Raw genomic sequence first — 21737 nt, forward strand, 5'->3', positions numbered from 1 at the left:
GTTCCCAGGGATTATATATATATATATATATATATATATATATATATGATACAGCGCTGGTGGCTGATTCATGTGAGAAACTGCAGAAGCTGGTGACTGAGTTTGGTAAAGTGTGTGGAAGAAGAAAGTTGAGAGTAAATGTGAATAAGAGCAAGGTTATTAGGTACAGTAGGGGTGAGGGTCAAGTCAATTGGGAGGTGAGTTTGAATGGAGAAAAACTGGAGGAAGTGAAGTGTTTTAGATATCTGGGAGTGGATCTGTCAGCGGATGGAACCATGGAAGCGGAAGTGGATCATAGGGTGGGGGAGGGGGCGAAAATTTTGGGAGCCTTGAAAAATGTGTGGAAGTCGAGAACATTATCTCGGAAAGCAAAAATGGGTATGTTTGAGGGAATAGTGGTTCCAACAATGTTGTATGGTTGCGAGGCGTGGGCTATGGATAGAGATGTGCGCAGGAGGATGGATGTGCTGGAAATGAGATGTTTGAGGACAATGTGTGGTGTGAGGTGGTTTGATCGAGTAAGTAACGTAAGGGTAAGAGAGATGTGTGGAAATAAAAAGAGCGTGGTTGAGAGAGCAGAAGAGGGTGTTTTGAAATGGTTTGGGCACATGGAGAGAATGAGTGAGGAGAGATTGACCAAGAGGATATATGTGTCGGAGGTGGAGGGAACGAGGAGAAGAGGGAGACCAAATTGGAGGTGGAAAGATGGAGTGAAAAAGATTTTGTGTGATCGGGGCCTGAACATGCAGGAGGGTGAAAGGAGGGCAAGAAATAGAGTGAATTGGAGTCATGTGGTATACAGGGGTTGACGTGCTGTCAGTGGATTGAAGCAAGGCATGTGAAGCGTCTGGGGTAAACCATGGAAAGCTGTGTAGGTATGTATATTTGCGTGTGTGGACGTGTGTATGTACATGTGTAGGGGGGGGGGGGGGGTTGGGCCATTTCTTTCGTCTGTTTCCTTGCGCCTCCTCGCAAACGCGGGAGACAGCGACAAAGTATGAAAAAAAAAAAAAAAAAAAAAAAAAAAATATATATATATATATATATATATATATATATATATATATATATATATATATATACATACGTGTGTATGTGGGGTACTGCTAGCATGTCTAGGTCACCCTCGTATGGGGGACTTCAAGCATGTCTAGGTCACCCTCGTATGGTGGACTTCAAGCATGTCTAGGTCACCCTCGTATGGTGGACTTCAAGCATGTCTAGGTCACCCTCGTATGGGGGACTGCTAGCATGTCTAGGTCATCCTCGTATGGGGGACTGCTAGCATGTCTAGGTCACCCTCGTATGGGGGACTGCTAGCATGTCTAGGTCACCCTCGTATGGGGGACTGCTAGCATGTCTAGGTCACCCTCGTATGGGGGACTGCTAGCATGTCTAGGTCACCCTCGTATGGGGGACTGCTAGCATGTCCAGGTCACCCTCGTATGGGGGACTGCTAGCATGTCTAGGTCACCCTCGTATGGGGGACTGCTAGCATGTCTAGGTCACCCTCGTATGGGGGACTGCTAGCATGTCTAGGTCACCCTCGTATGGGGGACTGCTAGCATGTCCAGGTCACCCTCGTATGGGGGACTGCTAGCATGTCTAGGTCACCCTCGTATGGGGGACTGCTAACATGTCCAGGTCACCCTCGTATGGGGGACTGCTAGCATGTCTAGGTCACCCTCGTATGGGGGACTGCTAGCATGTCTAGGTCACCCTCATATGGGGTACTGCTAGCATGTCTAGGTCACCCTCATATGGGGGACTGCTAGCATGTCTAGGTCACCCTCATATGGGGTACTGCTAGCATGTCTAGGTCACCCTCGTATGGGGGACTGCTAGCATGTCTAGGTCACCTTCGTATGGGGGACTGCTAGCATGTCCAGGTCACCCTCGTATGGGGGACTTCAAGCATGTCTAGGTCACCCTCATATGGGGGACTGCTAGCATGTCTAGGTCACCCTCGTATGGGGGACTGCTAGCATGTCTAGGTCACCCTCGTATGGGGGACTGCTAGCATGTCTAGGTCACCCTCGTATGGGGGACTGCTAGCATTTCTAGGTCACCCTCGTATGGGGGACTGCTAGCATGTCTAGGTCACCCTCGTATGGGGGACTGCTAGCATGTCTAGGTCACCCTCGTATGGGGGACTGCTAGCATGTCCAGGTCACCTTCGTATGGGGGACTGCTAGCATGTCTAGGTCACCCTCGTATGGGGGACTGCTAGCATGTCCAGGTCACCCTCGTATGGGGGACTGCTAGCATGTCTAGGTCACCCTCGTATGGGGGACTGCTAGCATGTCCAGGTCACCCTCGTATGGGGGACTGCTAGCATGTCCAGGTCACCCTCGTATGGGGGACTTCAAGCATGTCTAGGTCGCCCTCGTAAGGGGGACTGCTAGCATGTCTAGGTCACCCTCATATGGTGGACTGCTAGCATGTCCAGGTCACCCTCATATGGTGGACTGCTAGCATGTCTAGGTCACCCTCGTATGGGGGACTGCTAGCATGTCCAGGTCACCCTCGTATGGGGGACTGCTAGCATGTCTAGGTTGGTTCTTTTTCCTCCTTTCTTTTAGCTTTCCTCCTTGTTAACTTTAGTTCTTCAACAGATCTTTCCTCTCCGGGGTGATGTTGCTTCCCTCGCCCTGTTCTACAGGTATCATTTCAGCCACTAATATCGCAAATTGTCTGCTGGTCTCCAAGCTATAAGACTAGTAACTTACGGTGTATGACTGGCCGCAGTTTCCTATAGTTTAGATGTGGAATCCAACCACTCAAGGACTGGTCATTATGACGCCCTCTTTCTTTGTAAAGCGAAGCTGTTGAATTATCTTCCGTTTCATGTTTTTCCCTCTCTATACAACCTTTACACGAACGACAGTCGGGTAAACAAAACAAAAAAAAAAAAAACTGAAGTTTAAATGATTACTCGTTGTATATTTCATTTTGATATTTTGATAAAATTCTGATCTTACCTCTCGATCCGACATAGGTTAGGTAAGGACATACACACACAAATATATATATATATATATATATATATATATATATATATATATATATATATATATATATATATATATATATATATATATATATATATACAGCACAATCCATAGGTAATGAGATGCACAACACGTGTGTCAGATCCTTGGGTTACTAGTGAAAGGAGGTTGATTTTTACTCAGTAGGTGTTCACGTGATGCACTTTTCCTGTTCCCACATATTGATCTTGTCTTATCGTCCGGAAATAACGTTAACAAGGCTTCGCTTTCGACCTACACGTGCATCAGATGCTCTCCTACACTTGGGCGTCATCACAGATAAGAACATAGTAAACTGGCAGTTTGTAACTAGTCCTTCTATTTGATAGGTTCTCCCTATGGAAATAATCAGAAGGGAGTCATGCTTCTGCGCTGTTTGGTGTTCGGTTGAGGCAGCCAAGCGATGGGGGGGGCTCCGGCAGCGATAGTGAGGGGTGATGGACATGGTGCCAAAACGTATCTCTCTACACTTGTACATACTGATACTCGCTCTTGGTATGATATCACTAGACAACATTCAGACACATACCTACAGGTAGTCTCTCAATAACCCTCTCTAAAATAGAGAAAAAAAAAGTGTGCCGTCTGACTCATGATGGTGGACGAGGTACAGAACACACATGCTACCTCAGCAACCAGACACAGGCTGTGGACAGACAGCACGCACTCCCGCTACACACAGTGACTAGGGCGGCGATGGCCTGACAATCAAGAGGGACGAGTACAGAGTGTGGGTAGTGAACGATGGCACTTACCACGCGTAGAGAGCCTCTTGAAGTAGGCCAGGGCGCGATGGTCCATCTTGTAGTGGTAGCGCTCCTGCTGCATCTTCCTGGCGCTGGGCTACGCTCTCCACCACCTTAAAACACTAGTCACTGAACCAGTAGGGAGCGCTCACCGCTCCCCTCCAATACTGTACGAGTCACTCTGCAGCTCTACACTGTGGCGGTCGTGCCCGGCCACTCCACAGTGATTGAGGTACCTGATTTTTGTCCTGTGGCAGCTGTTGCAGAACAGCCTTTCCTGCAGGATTATGCACTTGCACTGAGATCTGTCTAGTCTATTCGTCAACTGCCATCATCGCTGGACATCAGTTGGACTGTACTCAGCTTGAAACTTTGCTACTTACGAGCTATAGCTGTCAAAGAGCAGAAAAACCAAAGTTATCACCTTGTTGGAGGATGGCCGCATATCTAGATGGTGAAGGAAGCCACGTGACTCCCACATGATGTCATCACGGTGTTTTGTAAGAGGTTGGACACTACTGTCACGGGTCTCGCGATAGGAGCGTCAGTGAGATCATTGAGTGACGCAAGATTACATCCTTAACATACATCTAAACAAATACAGGAAAAAAATAGCAATTCTCTATAAAAGAAATAGAGGTAATCATTTCTTACAAACGTAAGCTGGTAGCGTAAGCCAGTGTGGCACCACACTGGTCGACAGGTCCCGGTGACCAGCAGCCCAGGCTTAACCCTGCCAGTAGAGGCTGTCAGAGCAGCATGTGCTTCCAACACACACCTCTGGCAACACACATACTGTCGTTCAGTACTTAATCATGGCGTCCACGGCTAACTTACTGACACACGTACATCATGGACATGTATTATGCAGTAGACACACGGCTAGGTAATAATGAATGTGCTCGTGTCATATTCACAAGGTGCCTTTATGACTGGGTGCTCAAACTGGGAGCCAAAAGTCTCTCTGTAACAACATGGGTCCGCACGGCTGACGTGGGTCCACACGTTTGGACGTGGGCCGGCCAGAGGACATGGGTTCACTCTGTGGCCTGTAGTGAAACATTACCCAGGCACGACCCAGGAACACCGTACTTCAGCTGGAACATGACACATTCCACTCACGGCCGACAACACTGGACCATTAAGATGGCAGTCGGCTACTCTAACATTTACCTAAAAATCGTTTACTTCATCTGAAAAAAAAGACATCGAGATGTCTTACTGGCGCAGCCAGGCACCAGTCCTACACACACACATTCATATCTCTGGAAATTACTATGTAATACCAACAATCCAACATAAATCTTTTTATATATACACAGATATTTCGTCTAACAAGAGTCCCGAGTATGAATCAAGAGGGTATTAATGTTTCATCTTAAGTCTTCTTCTAGAAGATATATATAATCACTGGACAGAATACCGGACGAACACAGAAATATTTGCCACTAATGTGAGTTTGATTTTCTGGTCAGGAGGCTGCACGTGCAGCGGTCACTGGCACAACACAAGACGCAATATTGACGTGGGTGGCTGGGGCGACTGACCGTGGTGGCGGTGGCAGGCGAGTGACTCCTTTAGTCCACGAAGTCGCTGCAGCCGCTTGTATGGATGAGGGCAGCGTAGAGTTGTAGGGGCGCGGGCAGTCAACATGGTGGTGAGGGAGCGCGGGGCAACAACCCCTCACTGGCGCGGACTGTAGGTGACTGATCTCCCGGCTGCCTCGCCTGCCCCACTCCTCCCCTCGCCTCCCCTCACTACGCGCCAACACCGACCTTCTCCCAAGTCTCTCTTTTTCTCTCTTTCTCTCCTTCAGTGCCATACTCTTGGGTTATTCTGCTCTCCTTTTTTCCTGTTGAAGGCTGTTGCTTCTAGAGTATCTAGGAAGAGGGGGAGCTCTAGAGATGACACAGGAGGAGCAGGAGGAGGAGGGGGAGGAGGAGGTGGAGGCGGCAGTGTGCGTGCGCCAGTGTGAGCCGGGGCTGGGAGGAGTGGGGGGTTGAGGGGAGCGACCTCTGGCACTCGTGCACCCACACGTGACCAAGGCTGAAGCACCTCACCACGTGCACGCTCACATTAACCCCCCCTCCCCCCCAACCAATCCCATCCCGGCAACGCGCTCGTGCACGCGCGCACACGAACAACACACACACACACACACACACACACATTCAAAAGTAACTAAGTGGCTATCTAATCATATCTGTAATACAATGTTTGATGACGTGTGCCCAGGATGTGAGGACGTGAGGGGACGGAGGGGAGAAGTAAGACCTCTCGCCTCTAACACAAGAGACAGGCAACACCCAGATAAAATATTCCACACACACAAACACACACAATTCATCATTCTTTATGATGTTTACATTTCTCTTCACGTCCTTCATCACCAGACGTAGAGATGCAGCCACCAGGCCACTACATGATCTCTGGTCCTGGTGCAGCCTCTAGATACTAGTGCTAGATCTTGCCTCGTCCTGGTGCAGCCTCTAGATACTAGTGCTAGATCTTGCCTCGTCCCGGTGCAGCCTCTAGATACTAGTGCTAGATCTTGCCTCGTCCTGGTGCAGCCTCTAAATACTAGTGCTAGATCTTGCCTCGTCCTGGTGCAGCCTCTAGATACTAGTGCTAGATCTTGCCTCGTCCCGGTGCAGCCTCTAGATACTAGTGCTAGATCTTGCCTCGTCCTGGTGCAGCCTCTAGATACTAGTACTAGATCTTGCCTCGTCCTGGTGCAGCCTCTAGACACGAGTGACAGATCTTCACTAGTCCTGATGGAGCCTCTAGATCTTCTCAGGCAAAGTCCCCATAGATCAGTACTAGGTCCTCCCTGGTGCACACCAAATATTCAAGTACTAGTAGGTTGCAACATAGCTTGTGCCTTGAACCTGAATTAGATTTTGTAGGGCCTCGGGGTTAACAGCTAATGCAAACCCCGCGTTTCTCATCCACTCAAAAGGTCACGACGGTTCTTGAAGTTGTTATTGGAGGCGGCTTGGACGACACCATCTGGGAGGTCATCCCACTGGTTGACCAATGAGAGGAGAATTATTTCCATAAATGTAGGCGTGGCCTGTCTTTGTTGAGGTCAAACTTATGACCTCGAGTTCTCGTCTCACGAAGAACTGTCTCTGGTGAAACACCTTCTCCATCATTAAGGATCTTGTTGGTTTGATCAGGCCAAAGTCTCCCACGGTATGGTGGCAAACCGCCGAGTTCCTCCGACGGGCGAGCTCCACGTGCCTCGGACTCCTTCGATCACATAGGTATCCTTTCGCCATGTGAGAGGGGGGGGGGGTCCTCGGGTTCACATGATACACAGGATCCTCCTTCAAGGATCCGAAAGAGAAACATAAAGCCCTCGAGTCTCTTCTGAAAACAGTTGTGCAAAGAGTTTGTTGACTCGACTCTGACTTGCGTGGGCAGTTATGTTACACATGAACCTTCCATCACCCTGATCCGGCATCTACAATTCTACCATAACACTGATGAAGAGGCAGTGTTTTCAGGCAAAAGAACTGCCTTGTCCCTGGCTTAAGGGAACCCATTCTGCAGTCTGGCCCCCTAGCTATCATCTCTGCTTAGATTCTCATAACGTTCATAGTACTTATCATCATTCAGATAGATAATGATATACCCTGACTCATCACAACCTTGGTCGGTAGACAAGCTGCAGAGCTGGGAAGGTAAGCAGGCCGCTCTCTGTCCTCATGAGGCTCTCACACGTCATTCAGGTTGGATCGATCAAATCACATGATGTGCTGCTTCAACATTCTACTAGTGATCGCCCGACGGTGCGTGGTTGATCGGCGGCCGTTGTGATGTCATTCACCCAGTGTTGTATGGCTGGATTGTGGGGCGCTGTGTGGTTGGCCGGAGGCCGTTGTGAGAGTAGGGTTGTACGGCTCATCGCCGGCCGTTGAGATGTCAGTCAGCGAGAGTTGTATGGGTCTTCGCCAGTCCGTTGTGTACATGAGCATCCGGCAGACCGAGGGAAAGAGGGAGGGAGGGAAGGAGAAGGAGGAGGGTCAGTTCTCCAATACCATCCCCTCTGGGATAGGAACCAGTAAGGCCTCCCTCACTTTCATTAGCTCATCCGTCTGGCCAGTATCTACGTATTCAGCGTCACGTCTTCCTCACTAAATATGCCTTATTTTCACTGACAGTAACGCCTTTCCCTCACATGTACACACGTGCAGGCGAAGACACGTGCGTGCACGCGGTGGGTCAATAAACCAGAGACGCCCCGTAATACAGCATAACAAGATACTTGAACACGTCTCGTCAACAGTTCTGGAAGTCGTGGTCAGACGCAGATGTGTCTTGTGTCTCTTGGAACAACACCTTCACTTACACACAGCTCTGACTTGCCCTCGTCCTGGACAGAGTACATCTTGGCCAGCTCCAGCGAAGCGGGATTAATCGACATCATCAACTTTTTCTCTTGATTCCAAGATCTTGATGTATCTGCCCTGCGCTGCTGCACTGGTGGTTCTCTTCTTCTCTTTCACGAAGATTACTTCGGTTCCCGCCATCGCACGCCTCCGCCACCAGCCAGGCCAGGCAGCGCCAGCGCCTCGCATGATTATCGGGTCACAGTTGGCAGTTCGCCCTGGAATTCTGCTTTCTCGTGTCTTTCCTGACATCAACGAACTATATCCATCTCAAAAGACGAGCTTTTCTCTTCCTCAGAAGCTCTTATAAAAATCTTTTCCAGTTTTCACTTTAAGAAAACGAAAATCACGTGCAGTGATAAACCAATCAGGAGTAGCGGAAGCCAGGTACTGAACACTGGCAGTCACTGACCTGACTCACAGCCGGAGGGGGTCTCTGGTCTGACTCAGCTAGCGGGGAGTCACTGACTTGTCTCTGCGAGGTCACTGATCTGGCTCGCCTGGAGAGGTTATTGATCTGGCTCGGCTGGCGGGGTCACTGATCTAGCTTGCCTGGCGGGTCATTGATCTGGCTCAGCTGGCGGGGTCACTGATCTAGCTTGCCTGGCGGGTCATTGATCTGGCTCAGTTGGCGGGATTATTGATCTGGTCAAGTTGGCGGGTCATTGATCTGGCTTGCCTGGCGGAGTCATTGATCTGGCTCAGTTGGCGAGGTTATTGATCGGCTCGGCTGGCGGGGTCATTGATCTGGCTTGCCAGGCAGAGTCACTGATCTGGCTCAGTTGGCGGGGTACTAGATCTGGTTCAGTTGGCGGATCACTGATCCGGCTCGGCAGGCGGGGTCACTGATCTGGCTTGCAAGGCGGGTCATTGATCTGGCTCAGCTGGCAGGGTCACTGATCTAGCTTGCCTGGCGGGTCACTGATCTGGCTCAGTTGGCGGGTCATTGATCTGGCTTGGCTGGCGGGGTCACTGATCTGGCTTGCCAGGCGGGTTTATTGATCTGGCTCGGCTGGCGGGGTCATTGATCTGGCTCAGTTGGTGGGTCATTGATCTGGTTCAGTTGGCGGGGTCATTGACCAGGCTCGGCTGGCGGGGTCATTGATCTGGCTCGGCTGGCGGGGTCATTGATCTGGCTCAGTTGGCGGGGTCATTGATCTGGCTCAGTTGGCGGGTCATTGATCTGGCTCGGCTGGCGGGGTCAATGATCTGACTCAAGCGGTGGGGTCATTGATCTGGTCTGTCTGGATAGATCATTGACTTGACTCAACTGGCAAGGTTGCTGACTAGGCTTATTTCGTGGGGGTCACAGACTTGGCTAAGCAAAAGGGTTAATGACCTGACTCAGGTGGCGGTGTCACTGATCTGGCTCAACTGGCAGGTTTAATGAGTTGGTTCATTTGGCGGGGTCATTGATCAGGCTCAACTGGCGGGGTCACTGACTTGACTCACTTGGTGGGGTCACTGACTTGACTCACTTGGTGGGGTCACTGACTTGGCTTTGCCAGCGGGGTCAATGACCTGACTCGAGCTGAGTCAATGATCTGGCTGATCGGGCAAGGTTACTGACTTGACTCTGCTGGCGGGGTCGCTAGTCCAACTCACTATGCACGGTTTTCGACCTGGCTCAGCTCGACAGGTCACTGAATTGGCTCACTTGGCAAGGTCATTGACGTGGCTCAGCCTGCGGGGTCAGTGGCTTGGCTCAGCTGGTGGGGTCACAGCCTTGGCTCAGCGGTCAGGTAATTGATCTGGCTCAGTTGGCGAGGTCACTGACTTGCCTCAGTTAACGAGGTTGTTACTTAAATCTGTGCAGGGTCATTGACCTGGAACAGCTCGGGAGGTCATTGACTTGGTTCAGTTGGCGGGTTCACTGACCTGACTCAGGTGGCGTGGTCACTGACCTGACTCTGGCGGCGGGTTCACTGACCTGACTCAGGTGGCGGAGCCGTTGACCTGGCTCAGGTGGCGGGGTCATTGATCTGGCTCAGCTGGCGGTGTCACTGATCTGACTCAGATGGCGGGGTCACTAATCTGGCTCAGCTAGAGAGGTCACTGACATGTCACAGTTGGCGGAGTCGCTGACCTGACTCACCTGACGGGATCACTGACCCGACTCAGCTGGCCGAGTCACCGATCGAGCCCAGCTAGAGGCGGGGTCACTGACCTGGCTCAGCTGGCGGTCATTGCTATGGCTTAGCTGACGGGGTAAAAACCTGATTTAATTGACGGGGTCACTGACCTGACTCAGCTAGTTTCGTGACTGACCTTACAAAGGGCACTGACATGGGGACAACGGCGGGGTCTCTGGCCTAATTCTCGTAACACAGTCACTGACTTGGCTCAAATGAAGAGGTTGATGACCTGGCTCAACTACTGGGGTCACTGACCCGGCTTAGGTTGTGAAGGTTACTGACCTGGTTCAGCTGTCGGGGGGTCACTGACCTGGCTCAGCCAGCGAGGTTACTGACCTCTCACTGGCTCTTGTTGAGGAGGTAGTGGTGGTGTGGGGGGGGGGGTGCTGACCTGGCTTAGCCAGCGGGTGTCGGTAACATGGCTTAGCTGGCGGAGTCAGTGACCTAGCTCATCTGGCGAGGTCAGCGACCTGGCTTATCTGGCAAGGTCAGCGACCTGGCTCATTTGGCGAGGTCAGTGACCTGGCTTAGCTGATGGGGTCAATGACCTGGTTCAGCCAATAGGTGCATTAACTTGAATCATTTGGCTGGGTTACTGACCTGGCTTAACGGCAGGTTGACACTGACCTTGCTCAGTTGGCGGAGGTCACCGACTTGGCTCAACTGGTGAAGTTACTGACCCAGCTCAACTGACAGAGTCAGTGACCTGGTTCATCTGGCAGGACCAATGACCTGGCTCAGCCGGCAAAGCCTCTGTCCTGGCTCAGATGGTGGGGTCACTGGACTTGACTTGGCTGGTGGGGTCACTGGATTTGGGTCAACTGGTGGGGTCACTGACCTGGCTTAACTGGAGGGGTTATTGATCTGCGACCACTGACCTGGCTCAGCTGGCGGGGTTCATGACCCGGCTGACATGGTGGTAGGGTTACTGACCTGGCTCAGCTGGCAGGGTTACTGACCCGGCTCAGCTGGCGGGGTTACTACCCTGGCTCAGCTGGCGGGGTTACTGACTTGCCTCAGCTGGCGGGGTCACTGACCCAGCTCACACGGCGGAGTTACTGACCTGGCTCAGCTGGCGGGGCTACTGACCCGGTTCAGCTGGCGGGGATACTGACCCAACTCACATGGTGGCGGGGTCACTGACCTGGCTCAACTGAGGGGATTACTGACCTGACAAAGCTAGCGGGGTTACTGACCCGGCTCACATGGTGGGGTCACTGGCCTGGCTCAGCTGGCGGGGTAACTGACTCGGCTCACTTGGTGGTGGGGTTACTGACCTGGCTCAGCTGGCGGGGTTACTGACCCGGCTAATATAGTGGCGGGTTTACTGACCTGGCTCAGCTGGAGGGGTTACTTACTCAGCTCACATGGCGGGGTCACTGACTTGGGTTAGCTAGCGGGGTTACTGACCCGACTCACATGGTGGAGTCACAGACCCGACTCAGCTGGCGGGGGTCACTGGCCTGGCTCAACATTTCTTGCCTCATTCTTGCTTTGCCCTCACGACCCTAACTTTTCTCTCCACACGGGAAACGTATCCTCCCCTTCCATACCTGTGACCCCCATTCTTCCCCATCACCCTGGTCACATCCCAGTCCACTCTCTAGCGTCCATATTCTCCCTAGCATTCCCTCCCTAAACTCCCACCTTATGCATTTTTGACTGAATGTTTGAAAGAATTTTCTTGCTTCAGCACTCAGTCAGAACCAGCGAACACTGTTCGTAATGCACCTTCTGGAGATGAACACTGTGGCTTCGATGAGGGGTGTGCCGTGTGGTGTAGGATCCCACCACAGGTCCCTGGTAAGGTGGAGGGAAAAGAGTAGGCGCTAGAAATGACTCGCTCCCTCCCACATCTCCCCACGGTGAGGAGAGACGCTGAGGGCAGGAACCACCCACCACCACAGGTTCTTCGCTAGATGGAGGGAAAGAAGGTGGTGCTAGAAACGACTCTCCACTATAGGTCCCCAGGTAAGTGGAGGGAAAGAAGGTGGTGCTAGAAACGACTCTCCACTATAGGTCCCCAGGTAAGTGGAGGGAAAGCGGGTGGTGTTAGAAACGACCCTCCACTATAGGTCTCCAGCTAGGTGGAGGGAAAGCGGGTGGTGCTAGAAACGACCCTCCACTATAGGAAGGCAGTGTGGCAGCAAGAGCGACCCTCCACCACAGGTTCCCAGCAAGGTGGAGGGACGGGTGGCTGGGAACAGCAAACTCAGTAGCACATACGCCTAATGCTTCTCGCCCTGTTTATGACACGCACACAGCATTATACTGCCTCTCTCTCTCTCTCTCTCTCTCTCTCTCTCTTTATATATATATATATATATATATATATATATATATATATATATATATATATATATATATATATATCACTCACACACACACACACACACACACACACACACACATGCCTGTATCTCTCAAAACGATTACTTGGTTTCTTGATCCGGCAGACAATTACCGCTGTGATCGCCAGGGTCACTACCTGCTAAGCTGGCTGAGGAGGTTGATGCCAGCTGGAGCTACTACGTCTCTGCCACACGCCGCCTCATGTGTCACTCACTCACTCGAGGGCGGGGTGGCCAGGGTCCTCCCCCCCCCCCCCCCCCCCCACGGCGGAAGCACCCACATCAACGTGAGGCGCTGGGCCCAGCGGTTGTCTAAGAAGCAAAATAAACTTCAGCCTCACAAGTGCCAGCCAACTACCATCTACCTCTCACGCCGTCTACCTCTCACGTCATCTACCTCTCACGTCACAAGTAATACCGGGTCTTAACCGGCTGCTCACAGTGACGAAAGACGGGGCGTGGGGAGCTTCCTGATGCCACCGTGTAACTCAGCAGTTCCCTCCCTCCGTCGTCCCCCACCTGGACTCCGCACCCCCCCTCCGCCGGGTCACGCGACTTCCGCGCGCCGTCCGCGTGTTCCGATATCTCTTATCCAACACTCCTTCCTTTTCCTCAGTCATAATGCAATTGCCGTTTACAAATCAGTTTTGCGGGTTTTATACGAGACGAACAAGGAAGCGGCAGGAGAGAGCGTGGAGAGGCAGTGGGGGTCTGCGGTTGCATTCTTTATGTCATGGGCCAAGTGCTATCTATAGTGGGTTACCACGTCTTACAGGGGTTTCTGTATCCACACCTTCCTTCTTCTTGCCTTTGGTGATCGTTATGAAAGTTAGTACATACACTGTCTAGACCCCTGAGTATTTTTTCCTCCTCCTCCATGTGTCTACTTTACGAATATTCACGGTGACTACGATGCTTACTGCTTCGTTATTTGGTACCACAATTTTCGTAAGGTTTCCTCCCTTACCTTGGACGGGTTCGGAAACCGTCAGATATTTACGAAGAAAGTAAAGGACCAATTCACATGTCTGCCTGAGCCTTGAGGCCTAACAGACATCTGCCTTATCCATTCCTGGGGTGATGGTCGTGAACAATGGTACATCCACTGGAAGACCTTAAAATTGGGCACAGATTTAGAGAGGAGTGACTGCTTCACAGGGTCGCCGCCACTCTGACCCCTTTGGTTATGCTTTACATTAATTTTTCGCATGACCAACGTAGAATATGAGCACGTCGCATCTTGACTGTGTGGCACAATGTGGTCACAACGTCTCCCACCACACCTCAACTCTGTCGACACCATGTGACCGGTCATGACCCTGTTGTTCCACTTCCTGATGTTCTAGATCCACGAAAATGATTTGCAGTTAGTGTGTAATCGTCCAAGACGACCTTCTCACGACTGTTGACAAGATAACGACTTGTGGTGACCTTCTGACAGTCCCATCCGTAATCTAACAGGCCTTTCTGACCCTGTTTCTAACCGAAACATTCACAGAACATCATTCTATCAAAAAGCTGGACTCACGAACAAGTCATATTTTCAGCAATACCTCGACAAGCAACTGGCTATACGTTACATCTCATCTGAAGTGCCACGGTCATCTCTGTGTCTGGCCCACGATCGGAAGTGTCGTGATTGACCTGGGAAGTGGAGGCTCATCTCAGGTGTCATGGTGACCTTGTACCTGCTCCCTCACTTAAGGTACCGTTACCACCTCAGCAGTGAGTCCGCCACAACCCTAAAAAGGTACCATGCTGGCTTTGTGTCTGACATGGTCTGACATCAACCCCCACGACCTGAGACACCACACGGCCCCGAAGTTTCACATCAACCTTACGTCTGACCTTTGACCAGAGGAATCGTGGTGACCCTGTGTCTGACCCATGACCCAAAATGCCGCACTAACCTCGTGTCTGACTTCTGAACTTTAGAAAGTTTTCCAGCCGAGACGGAGTGAAAGTTCTGTTTCCAAACTAACAAAGTGCACGAAAGTTTTAGTACTTACGTTGACGAAGATTCCCACAACGTCTGTCTGCCACTCACCTGTGGTGGAGAGGAAGAAAGAAGAGCGTTAGTATAGTGAAGACATGTGTTTCCCCTCGGCACCTGGCGTCACTGAACAACTAGTAGAGCCCAATTCGAGGAAAGACCTGTGTACCGAGTCGTCTGGACGCCATTATATATCCTTGTGGAGACTTCTTTTCACTCCTCCAGTGGGCTCCGTTGGGACGCTCCGACTCACATAAAAGACTAGGCGTATACGGGCGTATGGGGAGGCACCTGCAGCGTCACCTTTAATATCGGGGGCGGGAAAGGGACTGGGAGGAAGGGGGGGGACAGCTAAGATATTCTAGCCTGGACCACACTAATGGGGATGGTAGACTTCACAAGGCTCTGTAGGGGAGATCTGAAGACAGACAGAAAAATACACCTGACTTAGGCTATGGTATGTGTGTGTGTGTGTGTGTGTGTGTGTGTGTGTGTGTGTGTGTGTGTGTGTGTGTGTGCAAACACACAAGAGTAAACACATGGTACCTATATAGAGGGTTATGATCCTCGGCAACACGAGTGTAAAGCACGACGAGTAACCACACTTGCTTATGAAAGACTTGGCCGGGGTAAAATATGCCCAGAGTCAAAGGCCATCTCGGGTGAGTGTAGACCTGACTCTTAATAGTAGAAAGATGGATGTAGACCTGACTCTTAATAGTAGAAAGATGGATGTAGACCTGACTCTTAATAGTAAAAAGATGGATGTAGACCTGACTCTCAAAAGCAGAAAGATGGATGTAGACCTGACTCTCAATAGTAGAGAGACAGATGTAGACCTGACTCTTAATAGTAAAAAGATGGATGTAGACCTGACTCTTAATAGTAGAAAGACAGATGTAGACCTGACTCTTAAAAGTAGAAAGATGGATGTAGACCTGACTCTTAATAGTAAAAAGATGGATGTAGACCTGACTCTTAAAAGTAGAAAGATGGATGTAGACCTGACTCTCAATAGTAGAGAGACAGAAGTAGACCTGACTCTTAATAGTAAAAAGATGGATGTAGACCTGACTCTTAAAAGTAGAAAGATGGATGTAGACCTGACTCTTAATAGTAGAAAGATGGATGTAGACCTGACTCTTAATAGTAAAAAGATGGATGTAGACCTGACTCTCAAAAGCAGAAAGATGGATGTAGACCTGACTCTCAATAGTAGAGAGACAGATGTAGACCTGACTCTTAATAGTAAAAAGATGGATGTAGACCTGACTCTTAATAGTAGAAAGACAGATGTAGACCTGACTCTTAAAAGTAGAAAGATGGATGTAGACCTGACTCTTAATAGTAAAAAGATGGATGTAGACCTGACTCTTAAAAGTAGAAAGATGGATGTAGACCTGACTCTTAATAGTAGAGAGACAGATGTAGACCTGACTCTTAATAGTAAAAAGATGGATGTAGACCTGACTCTTAAAAGTAGAAAGATGGATGTAGACCTGACTCTTAATAGTAGAAAGACAGATGTAGACCTGACTCTTAATAGTAGAAAGATGGACGTAGACCTGACTCTTAATAGTAGAAAGACAGATGGAGACCTGACTCCTAAAAGTAGAGATGGATGTAGACCTGACTCTTAATAGTAGAAAGACAGATGTAGACCTGACTCTTAAAAGTAGAAAGATGGATGTAGACCTGACTCTTAATAGTAGAAAGACAGATGTAGACCTGACTCTTAAAAGTAGAAAGATGGATGTAGACCTGACTCTTAATAGTAGAAAGACAGATGTAGACCCGACTCTTAATAGTTGAAAGATGGATGTAGACCTGACTCTTAAAAGTAGAAAGATGGATGTAGACCTGACTCTCAATAGCAGAGAGACAGATGTAGACCTGACTCTTAATAGCAGAAAGACAGATGTAGACCTGACTCTTAAAAGTAGAAAGACAGATGTAGACCTGACTCTTAAAAGTAGAAAGATGGATGTAGACCTGACTCTTAATAGTAGAAAGACAGATGTAGACCTGACTCTTAATAGAAGAAAGATGGATGTAGACCTGACTCTTAATAGTAGAAAGATGGATGTAGACCTGACTCTTAATAGTAGAAAGACAGATGTAGACCTGACTCTTAATAGTAGAAAGATGGATGCAGACCTGACTCTTAATAGTAGAAAGATGGATGTAGACCTGACTCTTAATAGTAGAAAGACAGATGTAGACCTGACTCTTAATAGTAGAAATATGGATGTAGACCTGACTCTTAATAGTAGAAAAAAAGATGTAGACCTGACTCTTAATAGTAAAAAGACAGATGTAGACCTGACTCTTAATAGCAGAAAGATGGATGTAGACCTGACTCTTAATAGTACAAAGACAGATGTAGACCTGACTCTTAATAGTAGAAAGATAGATGTAGACCTGACTCTTAATAGTAGAAAGACAGATGTAGACCTGACTCTTAATAGTAGAAAGACAGATGTAGACCTGACTCTTAATAGTAGAAAGATGGATATAGACCTGACTCTTAATAGCAGAAAGATGGATGTAGACCTGACTCTTAATAGTTCAAAGACAGATGTAGACCTGACTCTTAATAGTAGAAAGATAGATGTAGACCTGACTCTTAATGGTAGAAAGATGGATGTAGACCTGACTCTTAATAGTAGAAAGACAGCTGTAGACCTGACTCTTAATAGCAGAAAGATGGATGTAGACCTGACTCTTAATAGCAGAAAGATGGATATAGACCTGACTCTTAAAAGTGGAAATGTTATAAGAAGAGGCAAAGACGAAAGGAGACAAAGAGTTCGATATCAGGAAGTATCATAGCGGTTAATGTACGTGTGTGTGTGTGTGTGTGTTTCCTGGACAATAATCAGAGGGCTGCAGGAGGTAGGGTGAATGAGGTCAAACTTAAACAAGACGAGCTTCGACATTTCCGGGCTGAGATTTCACAGGTTAACTGTACGGTGGTCTACTGGGGAGGGTGTGATGCAGGATATCCGACAGCCACGCGTCACCCATCCCTCTCACCTGTACTGTCGCATTTCCTACCTGACCCCCCACCTCCTCATCTATTATCGTTCTAACTTCTGATTCTCGTCTTCTCGTTCACCTCTGTCTATCAGCACATCTTCGTCTCCATTCCCTCCTACATCATCTGCCACACTTAATCATCTCTATTTAGTCTCTTTCCCCTTCATAATACCCTCCATTGTCATTCCCCACCCACTCCTTACTCATCCTCCTTCCAATTACTCTTTTTTTCTTTATATCTTCATTCGACCCATCCCTTCTCCCATCTCTCCCAATTCTAACTTCTTAATTCCAGCTCTCTTACCTACTGTCTCTCTCTCTCTCTCTAACCTAATTCACATTTCTCTTACTTTCTTAACTCCCTCCTTCCATCCTTCATCTCTCTCTCTCTCTCTCTCTCTCTCTCTCTCTCTCTCTCTCTCTCTCTCTCTCTCTCTCTCTCTCCTCCCTCCCTGCCTCCCCACCCCCAGCAATCGCGGGCAACTTCCCATCAACTCGCATGATATTAACACTGAAATATTCAGATTGTCTTGGAACACACTGTCGCCTGCTTCCGGGGAGAGTAGGAGAGAGAGAGCCAGGGGCAGAAAGAGGAAGAGAAGAAGAGGTGACACAGGGGGAGGTCAAAATGCTCTTGTTGCTAGTCAAAGGTAAAAATATTTGCTGTAAGAATGAGGTAAAAGTATTCGTCCCAAGATATATATATATATATATATATATATATATATATATATATATATATATATATATATATATATATATATCCCTGGGGATAGGGGATTAAGAATACTTCCCACGTATTCCCTGCGTGTCGTTGAAGGCGACTAAAAGGGGAGGGAGCGGGGGGGCTGGAAATCCTCCCCTCTCGTTTTTTTTTAATTTTCCAAAAGAAGGAACAGAGGGGGCCAGGTGAGGATATTCCGAAAAAAGGCCCAGTCCTCTGTTCTTAACGCTACCTCGCTAATGCGGGAAATGGCGAATAGTTTGAAAAAAAAAAAAAAAAAAAAAATATATATATATATATATATATATATATATATATATATATATATATATATATATATATATAATACTTTGTCGCTGTCTCCTGCGTTAGCGAGGTAGAGCAAAGAAACAGACGAAAGAATGGCCCAACCCACCCACATACACATGTATATACATACACGTCCACACATGCACATATACATACCGACACATTTCAACATATACATATATATACATACACAAACATATACATATATACACATATACATAATTCATATTTGCTGCCTTCATCCATTCCCGTCGCCACCCCGCCACACATGAAATGACAACCCCCTCCCCCTGCACGTGCGTGAGGTAGCGCTAGGAAAACACAACATAGGCCACATTCGTTCACTACCAGTCTCTAGCCACAACTCCCTTTCCACATCCAGGCCCCACAAAACATTCCATGGTTTGCCCCAAACGCTTCACATGCCCTGGTTCAATCCATTGACAGCACGTCGACCCCGGTATACCATGTTCCAATTCACTCCATTCCTTGCACGCCTTTCGAAAACCCTCTGCATGTTCAGGCCCCGATCGCTCAAAATCTTTTTTCACTCCATCGTTCTACCTCCAATTTGGTCTACCACTTCTCCTTGTTCCCTGCACCTCTGACACATATATCCTCTTTGTCAATCTTTCCTTACTCATTCTCTCCATGTGGCCAAATCATTTGAAAACACCCTCTTCTGCTCTCTCAACCACACTCTTTATATTACCACACGTCTCTCTTACCCTTTCATTACTTACTCGATCAAACCACCTCACACCACATATTGTCCTTAAACATCTCATTTCCAACACATCCACCCTCCTCCGCACAACTTTGTCTATAGCCCACGCCTCGCAACCATATAACATCGTTGGAACCACTATTCCTTCAAACACAAATTTTTGCTTTCCGAGATAATGTTCTCGCCTTCCACACATTTTTCAACGCTCCCAGAACTTTTGCCCCCTCCTTTCAGAAAAGAAGAGAAATGTTGGGGTGAAGAGAGTGGTAAGAGTTAGTGAGCTTGGGAAGGAGACTTGTGTGAGGAAGTACCAGGAGAGACGGAGTGCAGAATGGAAAAAGGTGAGAGCAAAGGACGTAAGGGGAGTTGGGGAGGAATGGGATGTATTTAAGGAATCAATGATGGCTTGCACAAAAGATGCTTCTGGCATGAGAAGCGTGGGAGGTGGTTACATTAGAAAGGGTAGTGAGTGGTGGGATGAAGAAGTAAGTAAGTGAAAGGAAAGAGTGAGGCATAAGGACGATTTTTGCAGGGAAATAGTGCAAATGATTGGGAGATGTATAAAAGAAAGAGGCAGGAGGTCAAGGGAAAGGTGCAAAAGGTGAAAAAGAAGGCAAATTAGAGTTGGGGTGAGAGAGTATCATTAGATTTTAGGGAGAATAAAAAGATGTTTTGGAAGGAGGTAAATACAGTGCGTAAGACAAGAGAACAAATGGGAATATCGGTGAAGGGGGCTAATGGGGAGGTAATAACAAGTAGTGGTCATGTGAGGAGATGAAGTGAGTATTTTGAAGGTTTGTTGAATGTGTTAGATGATAGAGTGGCAGATATAGGGTGTTTTCGTCGAGGTGGTGTGCGAAGTGAGAGGGTTAGGGAGAATGATTTGGTAAACAGAGAAGAGGAAGTCAAAGTTCTGCGGAGGATGAAAGCCGGCGAGACATCGGGTTTGGATAGTACTGCAGTGGAACTTATCGAAAAAGGGGGTGACTGTGCTGTTGACTGGTTGGTAAGGATATTTTATGTATGTATAACTCATGGTGAGGTGCCTGAGAATTGGCGGAATGCATGAATAGTGCCATTGTACAAAGGCAAAGGGGATAAAGGTGAGTGCTCAAATTACAGAGGTATAAGTTTGTTGAGTATTCCTGGGAAATTATATGTGAGGGTATTGATTGAGAGGGTGAAGGCAGGTACAAAGAATCAGATTGGGGAAGAACAGTGTGGTTTCAGAAGTGGTAGAGGATGTGTGGATCAGGTGTTTGCTTTGAAAAATGTATGTGAGAAATACTTAGAAAAGCAAATGGATTTGTATGTAGCAGTTATGGATCTGGAGAAGGCATATGATAGAGTTGATAGAGATGCTCTTTGGAAGGTATTAAGAGTATATGGTGTGTGAGGCAAGTTGCTAGATGCAGTGAAAAATTTTTATCGAGGATGTAAGGCATGTGTACGAGTAGGAAGAGAGGAAAATAATTGGTTCTCAGTGAATGTCGGTTTGCGGCAGGGGTGCGTGATGTCTCCATGGTTGTTTAATTTGTTTATGGATGGGGTTGTTAGGGAGGTAAGTGCAAGAGTTTTGGATAGAGGGGCAAGTATGCAGTCTGCTGTGAATAAGAGGGCTTGGGAAGTGAGTCAGTTATTGTTCGCTGATGATACAGCCCTGGTGGCTGATTCATGTGAGAAACTGCAGAAGCTGGTGACTAAGTTTGGTAAAGTGTGTGAAAGAAGAAAGCTGAGAGAAAATGTAAATAAGAACAAGGTTATTAGGTACATTAGGGTTGAGGGACAAGTCAATTGGGAGGTAGGTTTAAGTAGAGAAAAACTGGAGGAAGTGAAGTGTTTTAGATATCTGGGAATGGATTTGGCAGCGGATGGAACCATGGAAGCGGAATTGAGTCACATTGTGGGGGAGGGAGCGAAAGTTCTGGGAGCGTTGAAAAATGTGTGGAAGGCGAGAACATTATCTCGGAAAGTAAAATGGGTATGTTTGAAGAATTAGTGGTTCCAACAATGTTATATGGTTGCGAGGCGTGGGCTATAGATAGAGTTGTGCGAAGGAGGGTGGATGTGTTGGAAATGAGATGTTTGAGGACAATATGTGGTGTAAGGTAGTTTGATCGAGTAAGAAATGAAAGGGTAAGAGAGATGTGTGGTAATAATAAGAGTATAGTTGAGAGAGCAGAAGGGTGAATTGAAATGGTTTGGTCACATGGTGAGAATGAGTGAGGAAAGATTGAAAAGAGGATATATGTGTCAGAGGTGGAGGGAA

The 21737-nt window shown here is 48.2% G+C and overlaps 1 protein-coding gene across 21 annotated transcripts in view; it reads right to left on the reverse strand.

Moving 5' to 3' along the window:
* The window catches only part of LOC139749028 (hormone receptor 4-like), a 500349-nt gene that overhangs the window by 87441 nt on the left and 391171 nt on the right, over nt 1-21737 (reverse strand). For 4 of the 21 annotated variants that reach the window (XM_071662609.1, XM_071662465.1, XM_071662456.1 and 1 more), the window contains exons 1-2: nt 5344-5496; nt 3806-4188 (exon numbers count right to left, since the gene is read on the reverse strand). The exons of 13 other annotated variants lie outside the window; for them this stretch is intronic. In XM_071662609.1, coding sequence (XP_071518710.1) covers nt 3806-3878 — 73 coding nt within the window. In that variant the 5' untranslated portion in view covers nt 3879-4188; nt 5344-5496. Of the gene's footprint in view, nt 1-3805; nt 4189-5343; nt 5516-21737 lie in introns of those variants that run through there. 4 more of the 21 variants (XM_071662598.1, XM_071662437.1, XM_071662429.1 and 1 more) reach the window with 3 other exon arrangements.

Source organism: Panulirus ornatus, chromosome 1, assembly GCF_036320965.1.
Source record: "Panulirus ornatus isolate Po-2019 chromosome 1, ASM3632096v1, whole genome shotgun sequence".
NCBI lineage: Eukaryota > Metazoa > Arthropoda > Malacostraca > Decapoda > Palinuridae > Panulirus > Panulirus ornatus.